Below are 20,600 nucleotides of genomic sequence, written 5' to 3'. Positions count from 1 at the left end.
CTGTCGCGTCTGACAACAGTCGCCTGTTGTTTCAGTGTAGCAGCTACACTTGTAAGACACCAGCGGATAAAACGCTTTCGTTCTGCAACAGTGTTTTTCGTTTCATTTTCAAAAGAAGGAAAAAAAGGAAAGATTTCCAGACTCCCGACCCCCCCCACCCCTTTTTTTGTCATTAATTTTTGTTTTGTTTTGTTGTGTTTTTTTGTGGTAGGTGGCTGCCAGAGCTGGAGTTTATGACATCCTCAACCAGCTGTGTTTCTCAGAGTTCGAAGACCCCAGGGTGATGACGCTGGCCAGGCTGCGCTACCGCTGGCAGCAGCAGGACATTCAGTCACTTCCTTTCCGAGGGGAATTCATCTGAAGGATGATTCCTCTGAATGCACCGTTTTCACAACGAGAGACACTTACAGTAACCTTGTTATGCCTTTACAATTAATCCCCGTGTCATGAACGACATCAGGTCTTATTTTGGTTTGTTCTATTGTTGATCATCCTAACAGCTCCTTTTAGTCTTTACTTTTATTTTTATGATCTTCTCTTTTAGGTGCCTTCTTTATCAATAGTTAACTAATATTGATTTTTTTATTTTTATTTTCTTATCGCAGATTCTTTTAGTCCTTTTTTGCATCTGAACTTTTGCATCTCCTTTGAGGAAAAAAGAAAAATGTTTTGAAGGAGAGAAACAAATTCCACTGTGTGAGCTAACAATTATGGCTGCATGTCACAACTGTTTGCTGTTGTGTGACCTGATATTTTTTTTTCCAAGCATTGTCCTTTTCAGAGTTTTTTTTTTTTTTTTTAATTCACGGTGTACATATGATGGCAGTTATTTAAGCTTTTATCTAAGAGTAAATGGTTTTTAACAGTTTCACATTATTGTTTTTTTTTCACCTTTATGATAATTGCCATACTGTGTCCCTTTGTTGTACCTGGATTGTGTTTTTTTTTTGTTTTTGTTTTTTCTTTCACCATTAGATTATAAGTGTCCAGATGCAGGTACTGACATGTCAAAAATTTTTATGTTAGATTGACTCTGAAGGTGTTTGTCTTTCAAACGTTAGAGAGGTGTTGTTGAAGTTTTTACAGCGTTCTTTCAATTAAATTTTCTTGAGGCATTACCTTAGGCCTTCTTTTTTCATAGTTCTGCAAATATAACAGCTTGGCACGGTTCACAGCAGAAAAAGTATGTTTTTTCATCTAATTTGGTTCCTTAAACCAGTTGGACTCTCGTCTTTTCAAGGACCCTGTTTTAAATGCCTTTCGGTTTTCAGAAGCCTTGAGTTGTTTGGCCTCAGCTTCGTGGATTGTGCCTGCAACATGCGACTGTTAGCTTTTGGAAATAGACCTAAATAGTTGAATATGAGTACTTTGATGCGTTTGAAACCAAATAATTCATCCTAAGTGTCATTCACGCGACTGGAGACGAATCAGCACCATGTTTGGAGCTGTGGTTGTTTAAAGTAGAAATGACTCGGCTTAAAAGTGAGCGGGAGATGTGCAGATCCTCTTTTCATCAGTTTGCCCCACTTTCACATCATCACTGTCTGCAGGAATTAAACTATACCTCAAATTATTATACTTATGGCTGCAAATAACCTGCTCTGGAAATACTTGGGGTAGTTCATTTTAGTAACAAGGTTAGAAAACGTAAGTCATGTTTTTCTTTGTCAGGACAACAATAGCACCAATGTTTCACTGAAGACTAGAGATGCATTGATCTGAATGGATCTGACATTCAGATGCCAAATATAATCTAGCAAGCGACAGATCAGAATTCAGAGTAGTTTTCTAGTCTTCCTGCCAAGGGCACTCTTGGATTGCTTAAATAAACTTGGGGTGATGTCATGAGGCTATTGGATAAATCATCCATCTGTCCATCCAGAAGGAAAACTCAGACATTCCCCCCATCCCCAGTGACGGTAGTCCGGGGAATCCCAAGGTGTTCGTAGGCCAGAAGGGGCAGATAACCCCAGGATCTGCCCTGGAGTCCAAACGTGATTTCTTTCAAAGTGGAGAAGTAGCCTTATCTCTAAGGCTGGATGTTATCAAAAAAGCTCATTTTAGTCACTTGCATCCTGAATCTCTGTTTTGGCCGTGATCCAAGTTCCATGACACATAAGTCGGGGTTGAAGCAAACTGAGCAGAGAATCAACAGCTTCACATTTTGACCCCAATGAGTTTACATACTGAAAATACAGGAAAAAAATGAGGCAGAGACCGACGCCTGACCTAGAAGCAATCCCCGTTCTTGCATTTTAAAACTATCGCTTGAACTTTAAAGAGCTAATTCCTACCCTGCCTGGCTCATACTTTGTTACAAACGTCTCCGAGTGCATACTTGAGATCATGGTCTGAAGATGCCAAGAAACCCACATGATCTGCAAAACCTCAACGTGTCATCTGAGGTTCCTGAACCAGACTCCCCACTCTTCATGGCTATGTCTTAAGGTCCTGTCCATAGATACCAGGTGGGATCAGCAGAGTCCAACCAGCAATGAGAATAAGTTCAACTTTATATTGAGAATGCAAACCCAACCACTTGATTTAGTTGTGTCAGGACTGGATAACCCTTAAAATCAACCCAAGTGCTAAATTCTGCTCTCATCAAAACGCTTTGATATGATCATATGCTTTCTCAGTTACAGTTGCTGTAAAAAAAAAAAAAAAAATGTTTTACTATTTCAAAACAAAGACAATGTTTACATATTTTAGTGTTACACAGGATTTTATTACGCTAAAAATTGCCTCCTGTAGACCAACAAGTTGTCATTTGAGTAACAGCTGTCTCAATGTAGATCCTAACCTTGGCTGAGATTTCCAAATTTGCCAAATCCTTGAAGCTCAAACGGACAAAACAGAGCAAATTCCCTGGACTCCATTCAGCGTTCATGTTATCTGATTTTTGTTTTGCTTTCTCTCTTGCTTTCTCACAGCTTGAATGAACCGCAGATGGTTCAAGAGGTCTTGAGTTACGTCTGAGTTGTCTTCCTTCAGTAGCGGTGGCTGAAGAGTCCAAATCAGCAAATTTTGGTCATCAGCTGATTTCCGTGTGCATCTTGTTAGCTACTGTTCGTATGTCTCCAGTGTCTTAGCACTTTTTTTTTTTTATTTTTTATAATTTGGTATTTTGTTTTTCTTCAAAGTAATAATTTAGCATGCTTTAACCAAGAATCCTACCCTAAAGCCAGAAAAATAAGCCAATAAAGACATCAAAAATCCATCAAAAAGAAGCCTTATGTTTCTCTGTTGATTTTCCAAACAAGCAGCATCGCTTTGTGAGGATTAGATGGAAATTCACGTGACTTAACTAGATGCAGAAGGTTAAACATTCTTGTGTAACTTTGCAACACAAGCATGTGTAAGTGTAAGCTTTGATAACACCCTAACGACTTTAGTCTATCGCATTTATAGTATTTAATGTTTTATTGTAGAGATTATCTGTCCCCTGTTTTTCATTGTATGTTCATTTTTATTTTTTATTTTTTGGGAGACTAAAATAAAAAATACAACTTAAACTGCAAGCCTGCTTTCTGGTACATCACTAGGATGGTATTTTATCAGGGTGGAACATAAAATGCTGATCTGCGTTAAAGATTCGGTGTGCTGCAGTTTAAAGTGTCCCGATTCCACGAAAGCCAGAAGAATTTTGCCTCTTCCCTCCTCAGCTTCCTTTCCCTTTTCCTCCTTATCTCGGCATCATCCTTTTGCACCCCGTACGAAAGAAAACCTCTCGTATATCCTCTGGCGCAGCTTCCTTGGCGGAGCGGAGCAGGTTATGAAGATTGAACGGCATACATTTCCAAAAAAAAACTAAGCAAAAAAAAACAGATGATTCTTTGTTGGACTGAGATCTTAACATTTTCCATACACAGTAATAAAGAGCTTAGTCAGATCAAAGACTAATCTGAAAAGCCTTTTGATGTGGACAGGTAGGGTCTTAATTAAAAAAAAAAAAAAAAAGAAGAAAACTAGGGTCACTTTCCAGAACGGAGGGTTGTGTGAGGATTAAAAGCCACCCGCGGCCGGCACATCAGTGAAGCTCACTTGGCTTTGCTGGCCTACTTTGAAAGACTAATATCTCAGATCACTTCCCTTCTTGTAAGAGCATAGCAGGCTTATCTTCTGGAATACGGAAGTTGTTAGGATTTCTGTCGCGCTGCTGCCTATCTGCTCTGGAGTGTTCTCGATGCAAACCCAGTTGCCTCAAAAGTTAAAAAAAAAACCCACCATACAGGTTGCCACGTTTCTTTCCTTTTGAAATGACCTTAACTTTGAATTGTTAGGTAAGTGCACCGCAGTTCTTGCAAAACAACACAAAGTATCACATAATTGCATGGAACAACAGGAAACCTACCAAGACGTGACCCGTCCACCTAACCCGGTAAAGCCAGGCAAGGAGAACGTCAATCAGAAAACTAGCCGGGAGCTCTATAGTAAATCTGACAGAGCTGCAAAAATCCACAGTTCAGGTGGGAGAATCAACTGTCAAATGTGTGGAAACATGGCAAGAAGAAGGCCACATAAAGCCCAGTTTCAGTTTTGCCAGAAGGGGAAACGGCAAAAATCTGAAAATAACGGTGAAGCATGGAGGTGACGACATCATGCTGTGGGGACATTCTTCTCCAGCGGCAACAGGGACAATGGCCAGAGTTAGGAAGACGGACTCGAGGTGATGGTCCAGAATCCAGACACAGCAACCGTAAACACACGCGCAGAGTTACGGGTTTGCGTCACAGTACATTCATGGGTTATAACGGCCTAAATCCTTTAAATCCGAAGCAAAACTTTAAAGTTGCTTTTACGACTGAGCTGGAGTGTTTTTGTTTTTGTCAGAAGGATTCGCAAATACTTCATTCCCTAGACGGGGAAACTGAGTGCAGATATACCACAAAAGACTTGTAGCTGTAAATGCAGTGCAAGCCAGCCGCGGCATGCATGTGCAGCAAACACAAATGCAGGCCACACGTTTCAGAATTTTACTTGCCAAGGATTCATAAAAATGGAATTATTTTCTTTTGACTTCACAGTCAGGCACTACATTACGTTGATCTATCACATAAAATATGGATAAAACAGCTTGAAGTTTATGGTTGTGATGTGACAAAACGTGAAAACGTTAAAAAGGGTGTATAAAATCTGATGCAAGCCACTGTATGGATCAAACACACTGCAACCCTTTTGCAAAGAGCAATGTCTGTCCCTGTTTTCTCTTTACCAGCGGAGACAAATCGGTCGAAACAACCGATACGGATATGGAGAGGGCCTATTTAGTTGCAGCATGCGGCCAACTTGACTCCGGGTCAAGATAAGCCCAGGACACGAGGCCCATGCTTGGATGATATAGCGGCCCCCTCGCCTTTGAAATCCCTTCCAAACTCATTGAGATACTCCCCAAAGTGAAATCCAAGCTAGTGGTTCTGAAGGATCCAGAGATTACGACGGACAAAGAGCGCCATTGAAGAGCCGAGCGGCAAAGAGGGGATGTAATGAACTTCATGTGGAAAGCTTCCCGCTGCAGATGAGAGAGCTGGTCTGGACAGGAGGCATGGCACTGGCGTGAGGGTGCACGAGTGCATCGCCATCCGCTTTGATTGTTCTTGTGTGCATGAAGGCAGAGTGACAAACACCTCGGAGACTCCGGTGTGCACCGAGCTCTCAAAGGGATTTGATCAGTAATAAGCGCATGAAAGGGAAGCGTTTCATTTTGCACGTCCAAGTCTTGTTTTTTTTTTTATTTTCTTTTTTTTCCCTTACCATGGGCAATAATGTACAGTCCCTGATAGGCGATGCATTACACACCTCACTGAGCAGGGTAATGAAAAGTCACCATAATAAAATGAAGAAATTGACAAGTAACTTTCAAAAACTCATTTCCTCTCTCATTCAGTCTTTTGGCAGACATCCCGATTTTGCCACTTATAGGAACTAAATCAAGGTAGTGTGTTATCTTGTAAGCTGGACTACACTGCAGACATAAAATGTGTTTTACAAGGACATGCTGATTGCATGGTTTTGAGTATTTGCACACAAAGGGAGGTTAAAGCTGTTTGGATTTAGTTCAGTAACTCAACCACTTAGAGAAACACGTAGAGATTAATTACACACAGACAAGTGTTTTCAAGCCTTATTTCTATTAATGCAGCTTCGCTAATGAAAACAAGGCATTTAAGATTAGAATATTACATCAAACCAATAATGATTTTAAAAAAAAAATACAGAAATGCCGGCTTAATGAGTTTTAACTTTTTATTTGTTGTTTAAAACCAACAAATAAAAAGACGCACCTTTTTTTTTCTTGCACTGACTTTTCTTCTTTACATCAGTTAGGAATTTGTTTATTTTTATTTGCTAAAGAAAGAATGGAAGAAAGAATTCTTGATGTCTTCAAAATCAGAACTTAGTGCTTGGTAGCATTGCCTTTGAACCGATTCGGGTCAAACCTTCCACAAGCTTCTCCCAGTAGTTTGTTGGAGTTCTGGCCCGAGCCTCCTGACAGAACTGGTGGAACTGGGTGTGATTTTTGCTCAAACACGTCTGACCATATTTGTCCACAAATTCTCCTTAGGAGTGAGCTCTAGGCTTTGTAGTGTCCACACCAAAACATTGAATGTGTTGCCACTTTTAGCCACTTTGACTTAGAGTGATTGCGTTGGAAAACCCATTTGCTCCAGAGCTTTAACTACCGGGCTGACGTCTCTAGTTGTTGCTTCAATATTTCCGACTGTTTTCTCTCCATCGATGCCCTCTGTTTTGTTAAACACAGTAAACACCCCTACAAAATGGTGCTGCTTACCCTCATGCTTCACAGCTGGAGTGGTGTTACTCACACCAGACTTCCCTCCAAATGTAACTATGGTCTTTAGTCAAAGTTCCGTTTTAGTTTTAGAAGTGACTCTGAATGGGTCCAAATTATCAGAAAAACAACATTCTGTCTATGAGATTTGCATTGAGAGGAAACGCAGCTTTGTTTTTTGTTTTTTTATAGAATTTTTTTTGCTGCATTGATAAATGCTGAATTTTCCACAGCGGCTTTGTATGAGTTGGAAAAAATAAATACACTCAAAAAGCTATGTCCATTATAAACCATTCCTCTGTTTGGAATGGATACACATTGAAATGCTTCTGCAGCACAAAGCACTGCAAGGCAATTCATACTTTATTCAGCGTAACAACTGTTAAGGTTCAGATCCCCCTCCCCCCCCCAACTCCCTCTCAAACTCAGACCTCTCAAACTGCTGGGCAGAGCGGCAGCTGCTTTGCATCTTCTGCATCTCGGAGAAGAAAAAAATTGCATATTTTCACAGCTCGCTGGCATGGCTAGACAGAATTACAGCACATGCTAAGGCATCCAGAGTCTGCATAGGTTCCCTCTGTGCTGCAACTTCTCCCTGTGGCTGAAAACACTCGAAAAAAAAGTTTAAGTCTTTGCAGCTACGGATCAGTTATTCGGGGTTTTGGAGGAGAAACACAACCAGACAGAGCCTTTTCTTTTTTTATTCGCCGATTCACAATTCTAAAGGGATTTCTGAACATCTCAGTGGATTTTTCTGTTGGGAAAACTTGCCATGTAGGTTCAGTTCAAGTCAAAAGTGCACCAATGTTTCGCTCTTATGTTATAAAGGACAGAGTGTTCTGTTGTAGAAAATTGTACTTGTGTGTGGACGTAACCACAGACTGTGAGTGGAGCTATTCATTTCTGAAGGGGAAAAAACAGGGCTTCTAACTGAATACTATGCTATATTGTGGAATGTGTTCCTGGCTTTTAGACACACATGAAGAAGACGAAGAAGAAGAAAAAAAAAACTTCTAAACATCATGGATGGAAAAACAGCATAAAGCATCTCACAAGGCAGTTAATGGTTTCCATCTCTTAATACTGTGGTTAGTTTCCACTGCTTATTAATGCACAGCTCTGGATCACCATCCAATCCCCTCTCAGTTGCCCCAGGGGAGACGACTGCGGAATATCCCCCCTCCCAACACCTGCCAAACGTTGACCATCCTGGAAGCTTTGAGCCAATTAACCACACACTGAGGGCATTACAGGCAACGCGCTCTTATCTGGAGCCCAGACACACTCGAGGAACAGAAAAGAAAGGGGGATGGGGAGCTTGGTGTCCAGTCTAGACACCCTAATTTCTCAAATAAAAAAAAGAAAAAAAAAACTAAAAGTCAAGACTCGTTGCAGCCCCAACCCCCCGCCTTCTGCCTTCCTTTGAGAAAGATTCCAGAGTTGTTGATTCAGGCTCGGCGCACTCACGTCTGAATCAGTCTGGACTCCAGCAGAGCAAATTTAAAAAGAATTATCTTGGTGGTCTTCACAGTACTGCCAAATATTACCAGGCTCTCGTTTCCCCTCAGTGGATCTGCTGTTGGGCAAATGGAACATATGCTCAGAGTGACATCTGCAGGATTAGCTCAGATTACGAAACTAGTATGATTTGATTTGTTTTTGCTGAAGCTGGTAACATAATCGCCATGTCAAATCAGACAGCTTCCCTGTAGACTACAGACCATTTTAAATTCATAACTCTTTTTCTTGGTTTGGACAATAGAATAAGTCAAACTGGACAAAACAGAGCACACATCCTTCCTCCCAGGGCTATCTTTTCAATTAAAAGACAACAACAGAAAAATAAATAAAAATAGGGGGAAAAAATTGTATTGCTCTATTGTTACAAAACTTGCTGTCAAATTTGATGATTTTAAAATCGATGTTTACATACACCTTATCAAAAGACTGCTTATATGTATTTTTTTCTTACTTCAGCACATCAATTAAGATTCAATATTTCCCCTTTTTGGTTAGAATAGAGACATCTGAGTGATGTTTTATAAAATGCCATTTTATGTTGCAGCATATTAAAAAGTAAGAAAATGTGTTTTATTCAGAAAACAAAGTCAAGGGGATGTGAAAGCTGCAGTCATTCTGCAGTTTCAGTCTGTGCAGTCAATTTATAAGGACACACATTTTCTCGCGTTCAGATGACTTGTGTTAATATTACACAAAGACAAACACAACGTTTTCAAATGATAATTTATTTTTGTTAAAGGGCAAAAACGATTCAAATCTGAGTAAACTTACTTTTCCAAAACTGTTTTTTTTTTCCCCCCCTGAGCTGCATTTTTCAACCTTTGCGTTTATTGTAAATGTTCGGCCATTGGATTTTGTAGCGTTTTGTCGTCACCGGTGCCTCAGTGTAATGTGAAGGAATGCTGTTCCCAGATTTACTGCCATGTGATCACTAACATATGTTTGTGGACTAATGTAAACACGCTCTCTATGAGTTATTACCTTGCATCTGGAGTCTGGACGGGCTATTTCGGCGTGTTACAGAAGGAGAAATAGTCCAAATTCCATGACTGAACATCAGCTGTGTCTGAGGCTGTTTTTTTTTCTCTCTCTCTCTCCCAACTTAATACGATTATATAACGTACTATTATTGCCTTTATGAGGGGGGGGGGGGGGGGATGCGTGTCTCAATATGTGGCTGTCTTCAAGGGAGAATGCGCTCCCAGTGGTCGCAGTTTAGCAGTTGTGCGTTCCGGAGCCGCACCATCGGTGCGTAATTGTGCACGACTGGACGGCAGATGTTCCACCGCTGGGACACTCTGTCTCTGCATCTCAACTCTACCTACTTTTTTTCTCCACCTCTCTCTCTCTCTCTCTCTCTCTCTCTCTCTCTCTCTCTCTCTCTCTCAGTGTAGGCGTGTGTTAACTCGGTGTTGTCCTGCTGAAAAAAAAAGGAAAAAAAAAAGTTTTGAAAGAGAGGAGGAAAGAAAAGGGGAGAGGGGAAAAAGTGGGCAACAACTTCCAACCGTCCCGGTTCTTATACCGGAGAGTTTGTCGTCATCAGCACCCCCAGATATCTCTCTCTCCCCCCTCCCCGGTTCGGTTCCCTAAATGGACGCGGCAGTTTCGGTGTGTTCAGTTCAGCGAGGGCCAACACACTGTAAGCAGCTACAGTTTGGCGTGTAGACCGGGGAGGACGCTGAGAAATGCCCGGCTGCCTCGCTGGAGCTCAGCTCTGAGCACTTTTGCTTTTGCGTTTTTGGGCTTTCTTCTTCTTCTTTTTTTTCTTTTCTTTTTTGTCATTGGAGGTGGAGAGGAACTCTACTCACAAAGTTTACTACAGAAAGAAAAAGTAAAAACAAAAAAAAAAGAAAAGAAAAAAGAAAATTAAAAAAAAGTGGCAGCTCTCACACTTTAGCCCTCGCTATGGATTGTTTATATTTATTGATGTGCTTTTCACTTTGTCAAGTATGTATGGACCAAATTCTGGCTGCGGAATCAGAGGGTGAGTCTTTATTTTCACTTTTTTTATTGCATTTTTATAAATGAAAAATGTATGCAAAACCCTAAAAACAAACAAACAAAAAAAAAGATGCATTATATTGAAAATGAAAAGAAGTATTGTAGAATTTTCCACTGAATCCCCTCCATTTGGCATTCCATTCCTAAATAAGCATTTCTTATTTCACCTTTCTATTTATTTTTTTCTTTTTCCATTGGCACATTTTATGTCCTTTTTTATGTGATTCTTATTTGACACCATTTGTCCCATCAGAAAAACTCTCTGGAAAGTTAAGTGAATATGGTCTTATGGTGCCGTTCAGCACAGACTCCCACGGCCGGTACATTTCTCACGTGGTTTCTGCTGGAAGTGGAAGTAAAAGTGCGGCTACTGATGAGAATCTCTCAGCTCCTGGCAGCAGAAGAAGAATGGCCCGCAGTGCCCCCCAGACGCCCTCGGTCACCTCTAGTATGGGTCAGCACTTGTTTTTCAATGTCACCTTGTTTGGGAAAGAGCTCCACCTTCGCCTGAAGGCCAACAGGAGGCTGGTGGCACCGGGAGCTTTCGTGGAATGGCAGGAGGACTTTGAGGAAAAGGCCAAGGAACGCATCCATCGGGACTGTGTCTTCACCGGCGATGTGACCGACATGCCGGAGGCCTCCGTGGCCATCAGCAACTGTGATGGACTGGTAAGTGTGAACCTTCAGTGGGGCTAAACACAAACAAATCAGTTCAAACAATTGAAACAAACACATATACTGAAAAGATCCCTCTAAATGTTGTAGAACATTGTTTTTCTAAACTTCTACATGCTTTATGCCTTCATAGAAGACGTCGATTAGATGGATTTTAAGCTTTTCTGAAGTGGGATTTCTGTAGATTAGCGATGAACGGAGGTTATCTCACATACAGCAGGCAGCAGTCACAATGATGTCACTTTTAATAATCATGAAAGAAGTTCATTGTTGAGTTGAGAGAAGTTCTTATGGCTGATTCACACAGTAACTTACATAAAAGCCCTATCTATAGCAGTGTATATGTAAACGTATTTTATGTGTTTAGATGGCCCAGACTGGGATGCAGTGATCCGTAGAAGATCTGAAATTAAGTAGGATGTTGGCCATGTGGTTTTTGTTTGGCCATATGATAGTGATGGTGATACAGTGCAGGATCGTGGGGAGTTTAACTGAAGCAGAGAAGAATCAGCCTTGAACAGGTAATATATATTATATATATATAATATTATTAAATATCAGTTAATGGCAGCAAAATTAATGCCAATATTGATATCAATATTGGTCACGTTTTCATATTTGTACATCCCTATTCATGAAGTCACACTTTGCACGCCAAGAAAATATTCAGGCTGCTGGATGAAATATCACTGCAGTAGACTGACACACCTGATCTGAGTGCTGAAACCAATTTAGCTTAATAACTCCAATTTCAAAACTTTCATATCCGTTCATGCAAACCGCTTTTTAAATCTGTTGTTAATATTTACTCTTAGGAACAAACCAATGGCTGTCGTTCTGACCTTATTTTTTATTTTTATTTTTATTTTTATTTTAACTGTCCAGGTAAGCAATTCTGTCTTCTAGAGTTCATAAATCCACAAGTATGAACTTATCACCACCTTATCAGATTGTTTAAAGGGATAGCTCAGGATTTCGAAGGGTCCGTTTGTTAAAAGGTTGTAACTCTGATTGCATCTTCATTCAGTATAAATCCACATTTATTGGGTCCTGGAGGCTGCAGCTAACAGGTAGTCTGAGAGTGGCCAAGATCAAAGTACACTTCTGCCATTTAAAAACAAATCCAGTCTCAAAAATGTCACAGTGTAGCATCAAGCTAATTTACACAGTATATGGACGAAGGAGATGATGCGCTTCCAGAACATGTCGAGCTTTTCTGGCCAGAGCAACTATCAAATAGGAAGGTAAGTAAACGTTTTGCTTTGTTCACGGCTTTACTTTTACATCAAACAGTTACAATAGCTGGATCATTTTTAATGTTATCTTTTCAGAGCATCACTAGTGGCACACTGCTTCTGTGTAAAGAACCAAGCAGTGATGTTTCAGAGATTGGAGTTGTTTGAGGACGGTAGAGGTTTGCTGTGGTCTTGGTTCCTCTTCTACGAGCCATTAGCTTTGGGTCCACAAACAACTCACTGGGATTTATTCTAAATAAAAACCCCGATAAAGTTGTCAGCTTCGAGCTTTAGGCCCATCTCTGTAATGTGAAGCGCCTTGTACTTGTACAGCTCTTGATAAAGTGCTATACAAATACAAGCCAGTTATCTTTTAGAATGTCTGAGCTGTCCTTTTGATCTTTAACACTTTGAATTTATTTGACTGTACGTTGGCAGAACAGGTGTTTGAATGTTTTTATTCTTAGACATTCAGTCGCCGAGTTAGCCGAAGCAGTAGCCCGCGATCAGTAAATAATATTCTGTTTCTGTGGGATTTTTAGTTGCTTCTTATTGCCCTCTAAACATATTTTCATTTCTTAAGAGAAGCAGAGCGCATTGCATCATACTGTTTTACTAAAATCTTTCACTGCGTACGTTTGTAAGCTGTCAAACAAAAGCACTTCGGGTTGAAACCAGCACTGCTGGCCAAGCTGAAGAGAGAGCGCATTTCGGCCCCCGCTCCACGCGGGACGCTCAGTTGGAGCAGCTGCAGTTGGGCACGCAATCAGCAGCTGTGTGCTGAGAAATCAATGATAACCATTTATTGAATCACGTCACGAACCCTGGCTGCACAGTTTTTCTATAAGCTGGTTTTGTGTGGTAACCCAACCTGACCTTAATGGCAAATGAGGTTACAGAAATCAAAATGATGACTAGCTCACACTGCTTGCGTTATCAACCGTTGTCACTGCAGTCCTAAAAGTTAAGTGGAAAGAGACAAGTTTATTACTTTATCTTATTGTTTCCCCTGAATGCTGTCTTTGATAGGAGACGAATTCTAACCGTGTTGCATTGTAAGCGCAAAAAGCATTTTCCAGTTTTAACAAACTCGTGAAACAAACTAGAGAAATTACGTGATGTATTAGAGAAATGATCTCTCTCTCTCTGTTCCACCTTTCCTCCATAATTAAGCAAAGGGAACAATTAACCATAAATCTGAATAATAAAAAGTCAACTTGTCTGCATCCTGCAGCATCAGATGCCCCCCCCACCCCACGTCCCGCCTATTGCCACAGTCTGACATGTCATTCTGCTCTTGCGTAGCTGCTTGGTTTTCAAATGTGTGTTCGGCTGTAACAAAACAGAGAGGGAGTGAGAAAAGCTGAGCCACTGATGGACGTTTACTGCAAAACAGTCGTGTGACACTTGAACGGGCAGGCTTGAGAGCAGCTAATGCCAGAGCTATCCAAAGAGCGAAACTATCTCAAAACTATTTTTGACAGAAATCGCATGAGCCAAATCGCTGAGGAATAATACTAATAGATGCGCAGTTTGTGTTTTGAGAAAAGTTGTGTTAGTAAAAAAGTTTCGCAAATTTCAACCTCTGTTTTAAAGACTTCATGTAGAGTAATTGAATTCAAGTTTGACCAGTTTAATTACTTATTACTTTGGGCTAGAGCTGATTCAACACAGTCAAGCGTCTCAAAAAACTCATTCGAAAAACATTCATATTAAGAGTTAGTCTGTGAGTCAGATTCCAACTTCATTGTCTTTAGCCAATTGCAATAGATGGTGACATGTTCTTCCACTGTTTTATATGGTGCGCCAGACACGGGGGCGGCAATAACAGAGTACAAAAAAAACATTGATTTGAGACCTGATTCAGAAAGCTCTAACATTCAGAAAGCAGGATCAGAATTTGGATTTGGTTTAAACCACATGAAAGGATGGCTCTGTCCTGCTGACTATCAGCAGTTCAAGCCGGTGGCGGTCGTGTGAGGTTATATTTTCTTGCTTTGACAAGGTAGGACGAAGCAGTTTTATTGGTGCAGCACATTTTCAGAAAAAAAGGGAGTTCAGAATGCGTTTTGTGATCAGAAGAAAAATAAACAAGCAAAATGCCAAAGAGAGGGAAAAAAAATAACAGGCGGAAAAGCAGACTTCACTTCATGATGTTCCAGTTATTAATCAAAGTCAGTTGTACACAAATGTGTTTTTAGCCTTAATTTGAAGGAACTCCGTGTTTCAACAGTTACGCTGTTTTTGGAAGCTCGTTCCAAATTAGTGAGCATAAAAACCGAACGACGGTTCTCTGTGTTTGGTTCGGGATGTGGGGATGCAGAGTAGACTTGGACTAGAAGACCAGACAGCAGATCTTTAATGTATTTTGGTAGCAACTCATTAAGCCATTCATAAAATAAATTAAATAAAAATTCAAAAAGTATTTTAAAGTTTATTCTCTGAGCTACAGAGAACCAGTGTAAAGACTTTAAGATCCCGTCACGTCAACATCTGGAATGATATTTGAAGAGCGTGTCACGTGCGTTGCTGCATCTAAGCGGAAAACATGGGCCAAATCTGAATTGCTATCATTAGCTGTGCAATTAACTGTGATTTAGATGGGATTAGGTAAAACACATCTGCTTTGCTCTGTAAAGTCTGCATACTGTCACACTCAGGCGCAGCATTAATCAGTCAAACGTGTTTAATTGTTACCATAACCACTTTACTAACTTCATAGGGGGAGTTCAGCAGCTTTAAAACACTTAATATGGCTTTGTCTGCACCAGCAGATCATTAGTAACAATGGGGATGTGGCAGAATGCAAACAAGAGGTTTTTTTTTTTTTTTATTGTTATTCAGATTTATTGTTTCTTCAGAAGCTCATCATGCATGTGATGCTTGTGCCGATGGTGGTTTTAAATGAAACCCAAAAGAGCATGAAAAAATAAATGTGTTGTTAAGTAGCTTTAAATATTTCCAGACTTTAGCCTGTGAGAACTTTGAAAGACTTGCACTTTTTTTTTTTGGAAAATATATTTTCTCAGAGTAACCCAGTGTGAAATATATCAGTTGTTTAATAAAACCAAAAAACTAGGTAGCTCAGAATCATTCAATGAAAAAGTCAATTCTAAATATGGATAATATTAAATATAGATTGACTGTAGTCAATCACATTGATTACGTTGACTAATCGCAGAAGCCCTAAACTTTACTCAGTAACTGAAAAAGTTATTACTTATTCTGAAACTTTGGTGAGCACATTTATATTACCTGAGGAGCCTTAGTGCTTTTTTGCTCAATTTCTACTATAATTGGACCAGATCTGTGTTCCATCAACACTCCATTAGGAACTAACACATGTCTCTTAAAGCTACTTTTGTCCTTTTTGGGCTGTTCCATACAAGTCCGGCAAACCACCTTGAGAAAAAAATAAATAAAATCAAGCCATGCTTTCTTTACTATTGTAAAACCTGCGTATTTTGTACTATTTCCTGACAGACTGCTAGACTGCTGTTGTGCACTTTGGTGACTCAAGGCTGCAAGTGACGTGCTAGCTTCCATGTAGCACATTGCTACAAAAGAAAAAAAAAAACATTCCCATGCTTTTGGGCTGCATCTATCCATCAATCTAATCGACAAACGCCTGAGAGACAGCCGTGCTCATTCGTCACGAACCAAATGTCCTCACATGTGTTAAAGAATTGTAACCCCCCTCCCCACCCCCCTGCCCCATGCATTATATTTTAAAGGTTGAAGTAACAATGCTTCCACAAAATCTCAATTTCATAAACTCAGCCGATTTCACTACATGATAAATTGCTGGCTCCCTTTTGTATAAAAATCCCAGAACACATAAACATGAGTTACAAGTACAAATTGTAAAAGATAAAGGGAAAAGCAAGAACTGCCAGCTCAAATATTTCTGAGCAGCCATATTGCTCATGAGAAGCCAGTAAATCGCAGCTTGTTGATAAGAGGCCTTAATTAAACCCACACATAGCAGCTCTGATAGCCTGAGCAGAAACAACATCCATCAAGATCATCATAATTGATCGGTCTGAAGAGCCATCTGAGTGACGGCTGTTGCGGTATGACGGCGTCACGTCTGTCACGACGAGCTAACAGCTCAATATCTGGTCGGCAGTAATAATATTTCACAGTAACACGACCTGAGTTGCACCATCAGTTGTTGGCAAGCACCAACGATCCACCTCATTTGCTTTTTGCCACTTGTCTTTAAATCTCTATCCGACCAGATGTTTTGAAAGTTGGACAGAGAGGTGTTGGAGTTGGGGATATTGTCCTCGCCCAGTAGGATCGATGGGACAGGAGGTTTGAACTTCCTCCTTCTCTTTCTGCTCTCCGACCTTTCCAGCTCCTCTTGAGATTTGGGGTTGTAGTTCAGGTGTTATTTGAGCTTTTGAGATTCTAATCAGCTGCTCCTGGTTGTAGAAAAAAACAAAAAACAAAACAACAATACCTTGTTGTCACGGCGACGCATAACGACTGAGAGTAAAAGCAGAAAACAAAAGTGTATCTAACAAAAAAATGTGGCTTAGATTTATTTCTTTTATTTGAGACACTGTGTGATGTTAGGACTCTGAAGACACATTCACAGAGATGAAAGCGGGGAGGCCATCGCCACGTTTTGCTTGTGATTTATGTGAGCACTCCCTTTAAGAGGTGCTGTCATACTCTTAGGAATATTGTCCATGTGATTCCTTGACTCAGAGCCAACTTAAATAAAAACCTGTCGGAGCAAGCAGGGTGGGTGCTTGGGGAGCATTTGGAGCTACGCAGACAGGCTGACATGTAACGCTTGATGTGGAAGGGGCTCAAAAGATGATGCGTGATGAAAGGACTGTGAATGAAAGGCATAAAAAAGAAAAAAAAAAGTACATCACGCATTAGAGTCAAAATATGCGGGTCAGATCTTTGACACACATGGTGTGTTTTGTCGTACTGCCAGCATGAAGTCTTCAAAAGTGGATGAGTCAAGATCAGAGTAGATTCATATCAGGGATTCGTTTTTTCCTACCCACATCACGTGCATTTATTAAAACAAAGCATTGAGCAGGACAGTTTTATGTATATATATATTTTTGTCATGTTACAACCAGAAATAATAATCCTTTATTTGGATTTTATTTGTCAATTCAGAGAATGGAGTATGAATGGAATTTGAAAATTAAAAACTACAAAGTGTTTTGCACCTTTGTGTTCCAACCAATGCTCTTATCAAATAAGACCAGCTTCACTGTGTCTACCACCACCATGTTTTACAGCAGTGATAATGTTCTTTGGTTCTTCATGGAGCTGTTGGTTTCTTAATACTTTTTTTTTTTTTTTTTTTTTTTTTTTTAGCAAACCCCCAGAGCCTTAACCGAACAGCTGGATTTTTAGTGAGACTAAGTTACACTTAATAGGATTGTGTTTATTAATGTGTTTACTTCTGAAGTAATTAGTTGCACTGTATTTTTTTTTTCCAGCGGTTTGTTTGTTATATTCTAAAAACAATGCATAGTTTTCCTTTCCATTTGTGTTGGGCTTTTAGTGTCAGTGTTTGGTTGTAACTGGATGAAATCTGAAAAAAAAAAGATCAGGTTTCAAGGCATTTCATGACTTTAAGCAACACATTAGACTTGTTTGATCCTCTGCCCTAAACCTGATGGTGCAACATTATTGGCATTTTTTATATAATTGATTAATCTTTGTTGCTAAAGTCCCACTGTTTTGTTGGCTGATCTGTACTCATAGTTTATTGTTTGACTGCCTCAAAGTTTGTGACATCCTCCTGTTGAAGTGTCCCCGTCTCGATGGCGACAGCTGGCACGCTACTGTTGTGGAATGATGAATGATGGCTATGATAATACCGGTGTTGCTCATGTGTTGGGAATTAGCCCAGATGACAGATGGCTAGAGTTACACGTGTGATGGATGTAACACGAGTGCCTTACACGCCCTGTCACTGGATGAGGAGCGCTATTTCTGTGTCTACCGGTCCAAAAATGACAGAGGCACCTAGCAACAGTCAAAGTGAGACATCTCGCTCTTTTTCAGGTGTAAGTAGAAGAGTTTCAGCTTCCATCTATTGTTAATGGAAATAGATGCAGACTGTTGTACCCATGCTTGCATGTTTTACTGGGATGATTCTAGCCTTCCAACACCCTACTGGCATGTAGGCAGTCTCTAAATAAAGATCTACGCATGTGATCTCCAGCCAAAACTGTGATGTATTTCCTGTCACTCTCATCTTTTACCGCAGCATATACAGTATAGTTTTGTATTTAAATGTTCCCTAGACAAATGATGCGTCATCCACACTTATTAAAAATAACGTCATTTCTCGGTGAGTTAAAACGCTCAAATTAAAACTGAGATTACCGAGATTACGTTGCAACAAAAGCTGCTTGTTTAAAGTTGCGCTGCATGTCTGTAGCAGAGGTGCCAACATTTGTGGATGAATGTTGCGGACTCTCTTCGCTTTGATTTTATTTTCACATTTTTTTATTGATTTGATCCAATAAGAGAGTTAACTTATTTGTTAATGTCAGGCATTAAGACTGAGGTCATTCATTTAACATCAAAATCCATCATCTTCCGTTGCACTTCACCTCCCACTACAGCTAGCAAGAAAGGATCATAATATGACAGACTAAATGATTAACAGTTGTTACCTTACTTTAATACTCTTGACAGGTATAAGGAAGCTAAAGACATGCAGTTTACTTTGAGAGCAAGAAGTCTGTGTGCAGTTGTGCTTTCCAATTCGTGCAACCCTTTCTCTTGATTGGGTCTGCTTTTATGATGCAGATTTCTACAGAAAAAAGTTTTAGTTTCCTGACTGAGTGAAGATAAATGTGGTGCTTAGATGAGAAGATGATGTCAGGATAACTTGTGCCTCACACCCCATATCCACATAACCTTAACTTCTGAAAACCAACCAAAATCAAGGAAATGATTTCATCTGACATAGGAATTTTTATTTATTTATTTATTTATTTATTTATTTATTTATTTATTTATTTATTTATTTATTTGTAGATTACATAGTTTTGTGATTCTTTGGAGGAAAAAAAACAAAACAAACAAAACAAAACTTGATTAACTGATTAATTGTAGTTCAGCTGTTGTTTTGGAATAACATACTTTCTATGCTAACATACAAACCGGACAAATTTAGCCAAAGACGTTCCTGTGTCTCATGCTGTTGCGAGTACCATGAGAAGTGTGTTTTCAAAAGACCTGTTTCTTGTTTTCAAACGGATTCGTTCCCTCGTGCAGCTTGTTGGTTGATTGAGATGTCCACTCGATGTTAGATTGGTGTGATTAATTCATGCAGATTACTGTTGTGATTATAACCCCTCTCTTTTTTTTTTTTATTCATGACTCTCTTCTCGATCAGTAATATATGCGAACACTGTGAGATGTAAAGGATAAAACGGAACGAGGAACTAATCTCCTTCCTCTACACTCTGTCCTGTTTAGTTATTTCCCCCATTATATGACGCTGCCACACAGGTGAGCCAAGGTCCTAATCTGTTGATAATTCTGTTTTTGTTTTTCTTTTTTCTCACAAAACCTGTATTTAACAGGAATAACAGAGATGTCCAGTCCCTTCGTAGTGCTATGTAGATCTTATTACAAAAGTTCAAGGGGTAAATTTCACAGAAAGAGTACATCACTGACTTCATGATGTAACACTGCAGTACCTTTCTAAGTCTCCCAGTTTTTTGGTGAATCAGTAAGAGAGAGCGTGCCTGGAACCTAAATGCATGTTTCCAAATAATCTACCACAAATTACAGGTTGAGCCTCCGGAACCAACGCTGGCTTTTAATTTCCCTGCATCCGTAGCCTGTGGTGCTTATTCAGCTTTCGGATTTTTGTTTGTCTGACATGCACCATAAAGGATGACTCCATCAGATTATCTCAGGCAGTGATGTAACTGGACCACCAAGCGTGATGGCAACACCGCAGTGTAGCTATGCCTTTGTTTACCAGCTATCCGTGATTAATGGCGGACATTCAGAGCTGGAAATGACAAGAAGAAACAATAAATAGGAAAGATTTGATTTAGTTTTTTTTTTTTTTAAAGAAACGATCATCTTTATCTTCACACATGAATCACAGCATGATTTCCTGTTGAGGAAAGCATTTTTGCAGTATTTGAAGCCTGTTACGGTTCAGAGTAGTGTAGGATTTTGCATTGTTTCTTTTTGTGAAGAAGCAACCAAGCTCTTAACTTTGACTACTACTGGGTGACAGAGATGCATACTAACAAAAAAAAAAAAAGTTTGCCTTCATGCTTTCACCACTTAACCTTCCAGTAGGGATTTGAAAGGAATACTGTCTCACCCTAAAATGACATGCAGTGCATGTGGAACTTCAA

The 20,600-nt window shown here is 39.9% G+C and overlaps 2 protein-coding genes across 6 annotated transcripts in view; both read left to right on the top strand.

The window, feature by feature from the left end:
• pald1a (phosphatase domain containing paladin 1a) overlaps positions 1 to 3,515 on the top strand; it is a 46,149-nt gene extending 42,634 nt beyond the window's left edge. For all 4 annotated transcript variants that reach the window (XM_088001002.1, XM_088001003.1, XM_088001000.1 and 1 more), the window contains exon 20: positions 212 to 3,515. In XM_088001002.1, coding sequence (XP_087857128.1) covers positions 212 to 361 — 150 coding nt within the window. In that variant the 3' untranslated portion in view covers positions 362 to 3,515. The remainder of the gene's footprint in view (positions 1 to 211) is intronic.
• Positions 3,516 to 9,054: 5,539 nt separating this feature from the next.
• adamts14 (ADAM metallopeptidase with thrombospondin type 1 motif, 14) overlaps positions 9,055 to 20,600 on the top strand; it is a 50,969-nt gene continuing 39,423 nt past the window's right edge. The window contains exons 1-2 of one of the 2 annotated variants that reach the window (XM_088001109.1): positions 9,055 to 10,298; positions 10,569 to 10,984. In XM_088001109.1, the coding sequence (XP_087857235.1) occupies positions 10,220 to 10,298; positions 10,569 to 10,984 (495 nt within the window). In that variant the 5' untranslated portion in view covers positions 9,055 to 10,219. The remainder of the gene's footprint in view (positions 10,299 to 10,568; positions 10,985 to 20,600) is intronic. The other variant, XM_015003537.2, reaches the window with a different exon arrangement.

Source organism: Poecilia mexicana, unplaced genomic scaffold (genome assembly GCF_051168715.1).
Source record: "Poecilia mexicana isolate PSO_F unplaced genomic scaffold, ASM5116871v1 scaffold_19, whole genome shotgun sequence".
In the NCBI taxonomy this organism is placed as follows: Eukaryota; Metazoa; Chordata; class Actinopteri; order Cyprinodontiformes; family Poeciliidae; genus Poecilia; species Poecilia mexicana.
The sequence above is the reverse complement of the archived record's forward strand: the minus strand, read 5'-3'. Positions and strand labels throughout refer to the sequence as shown.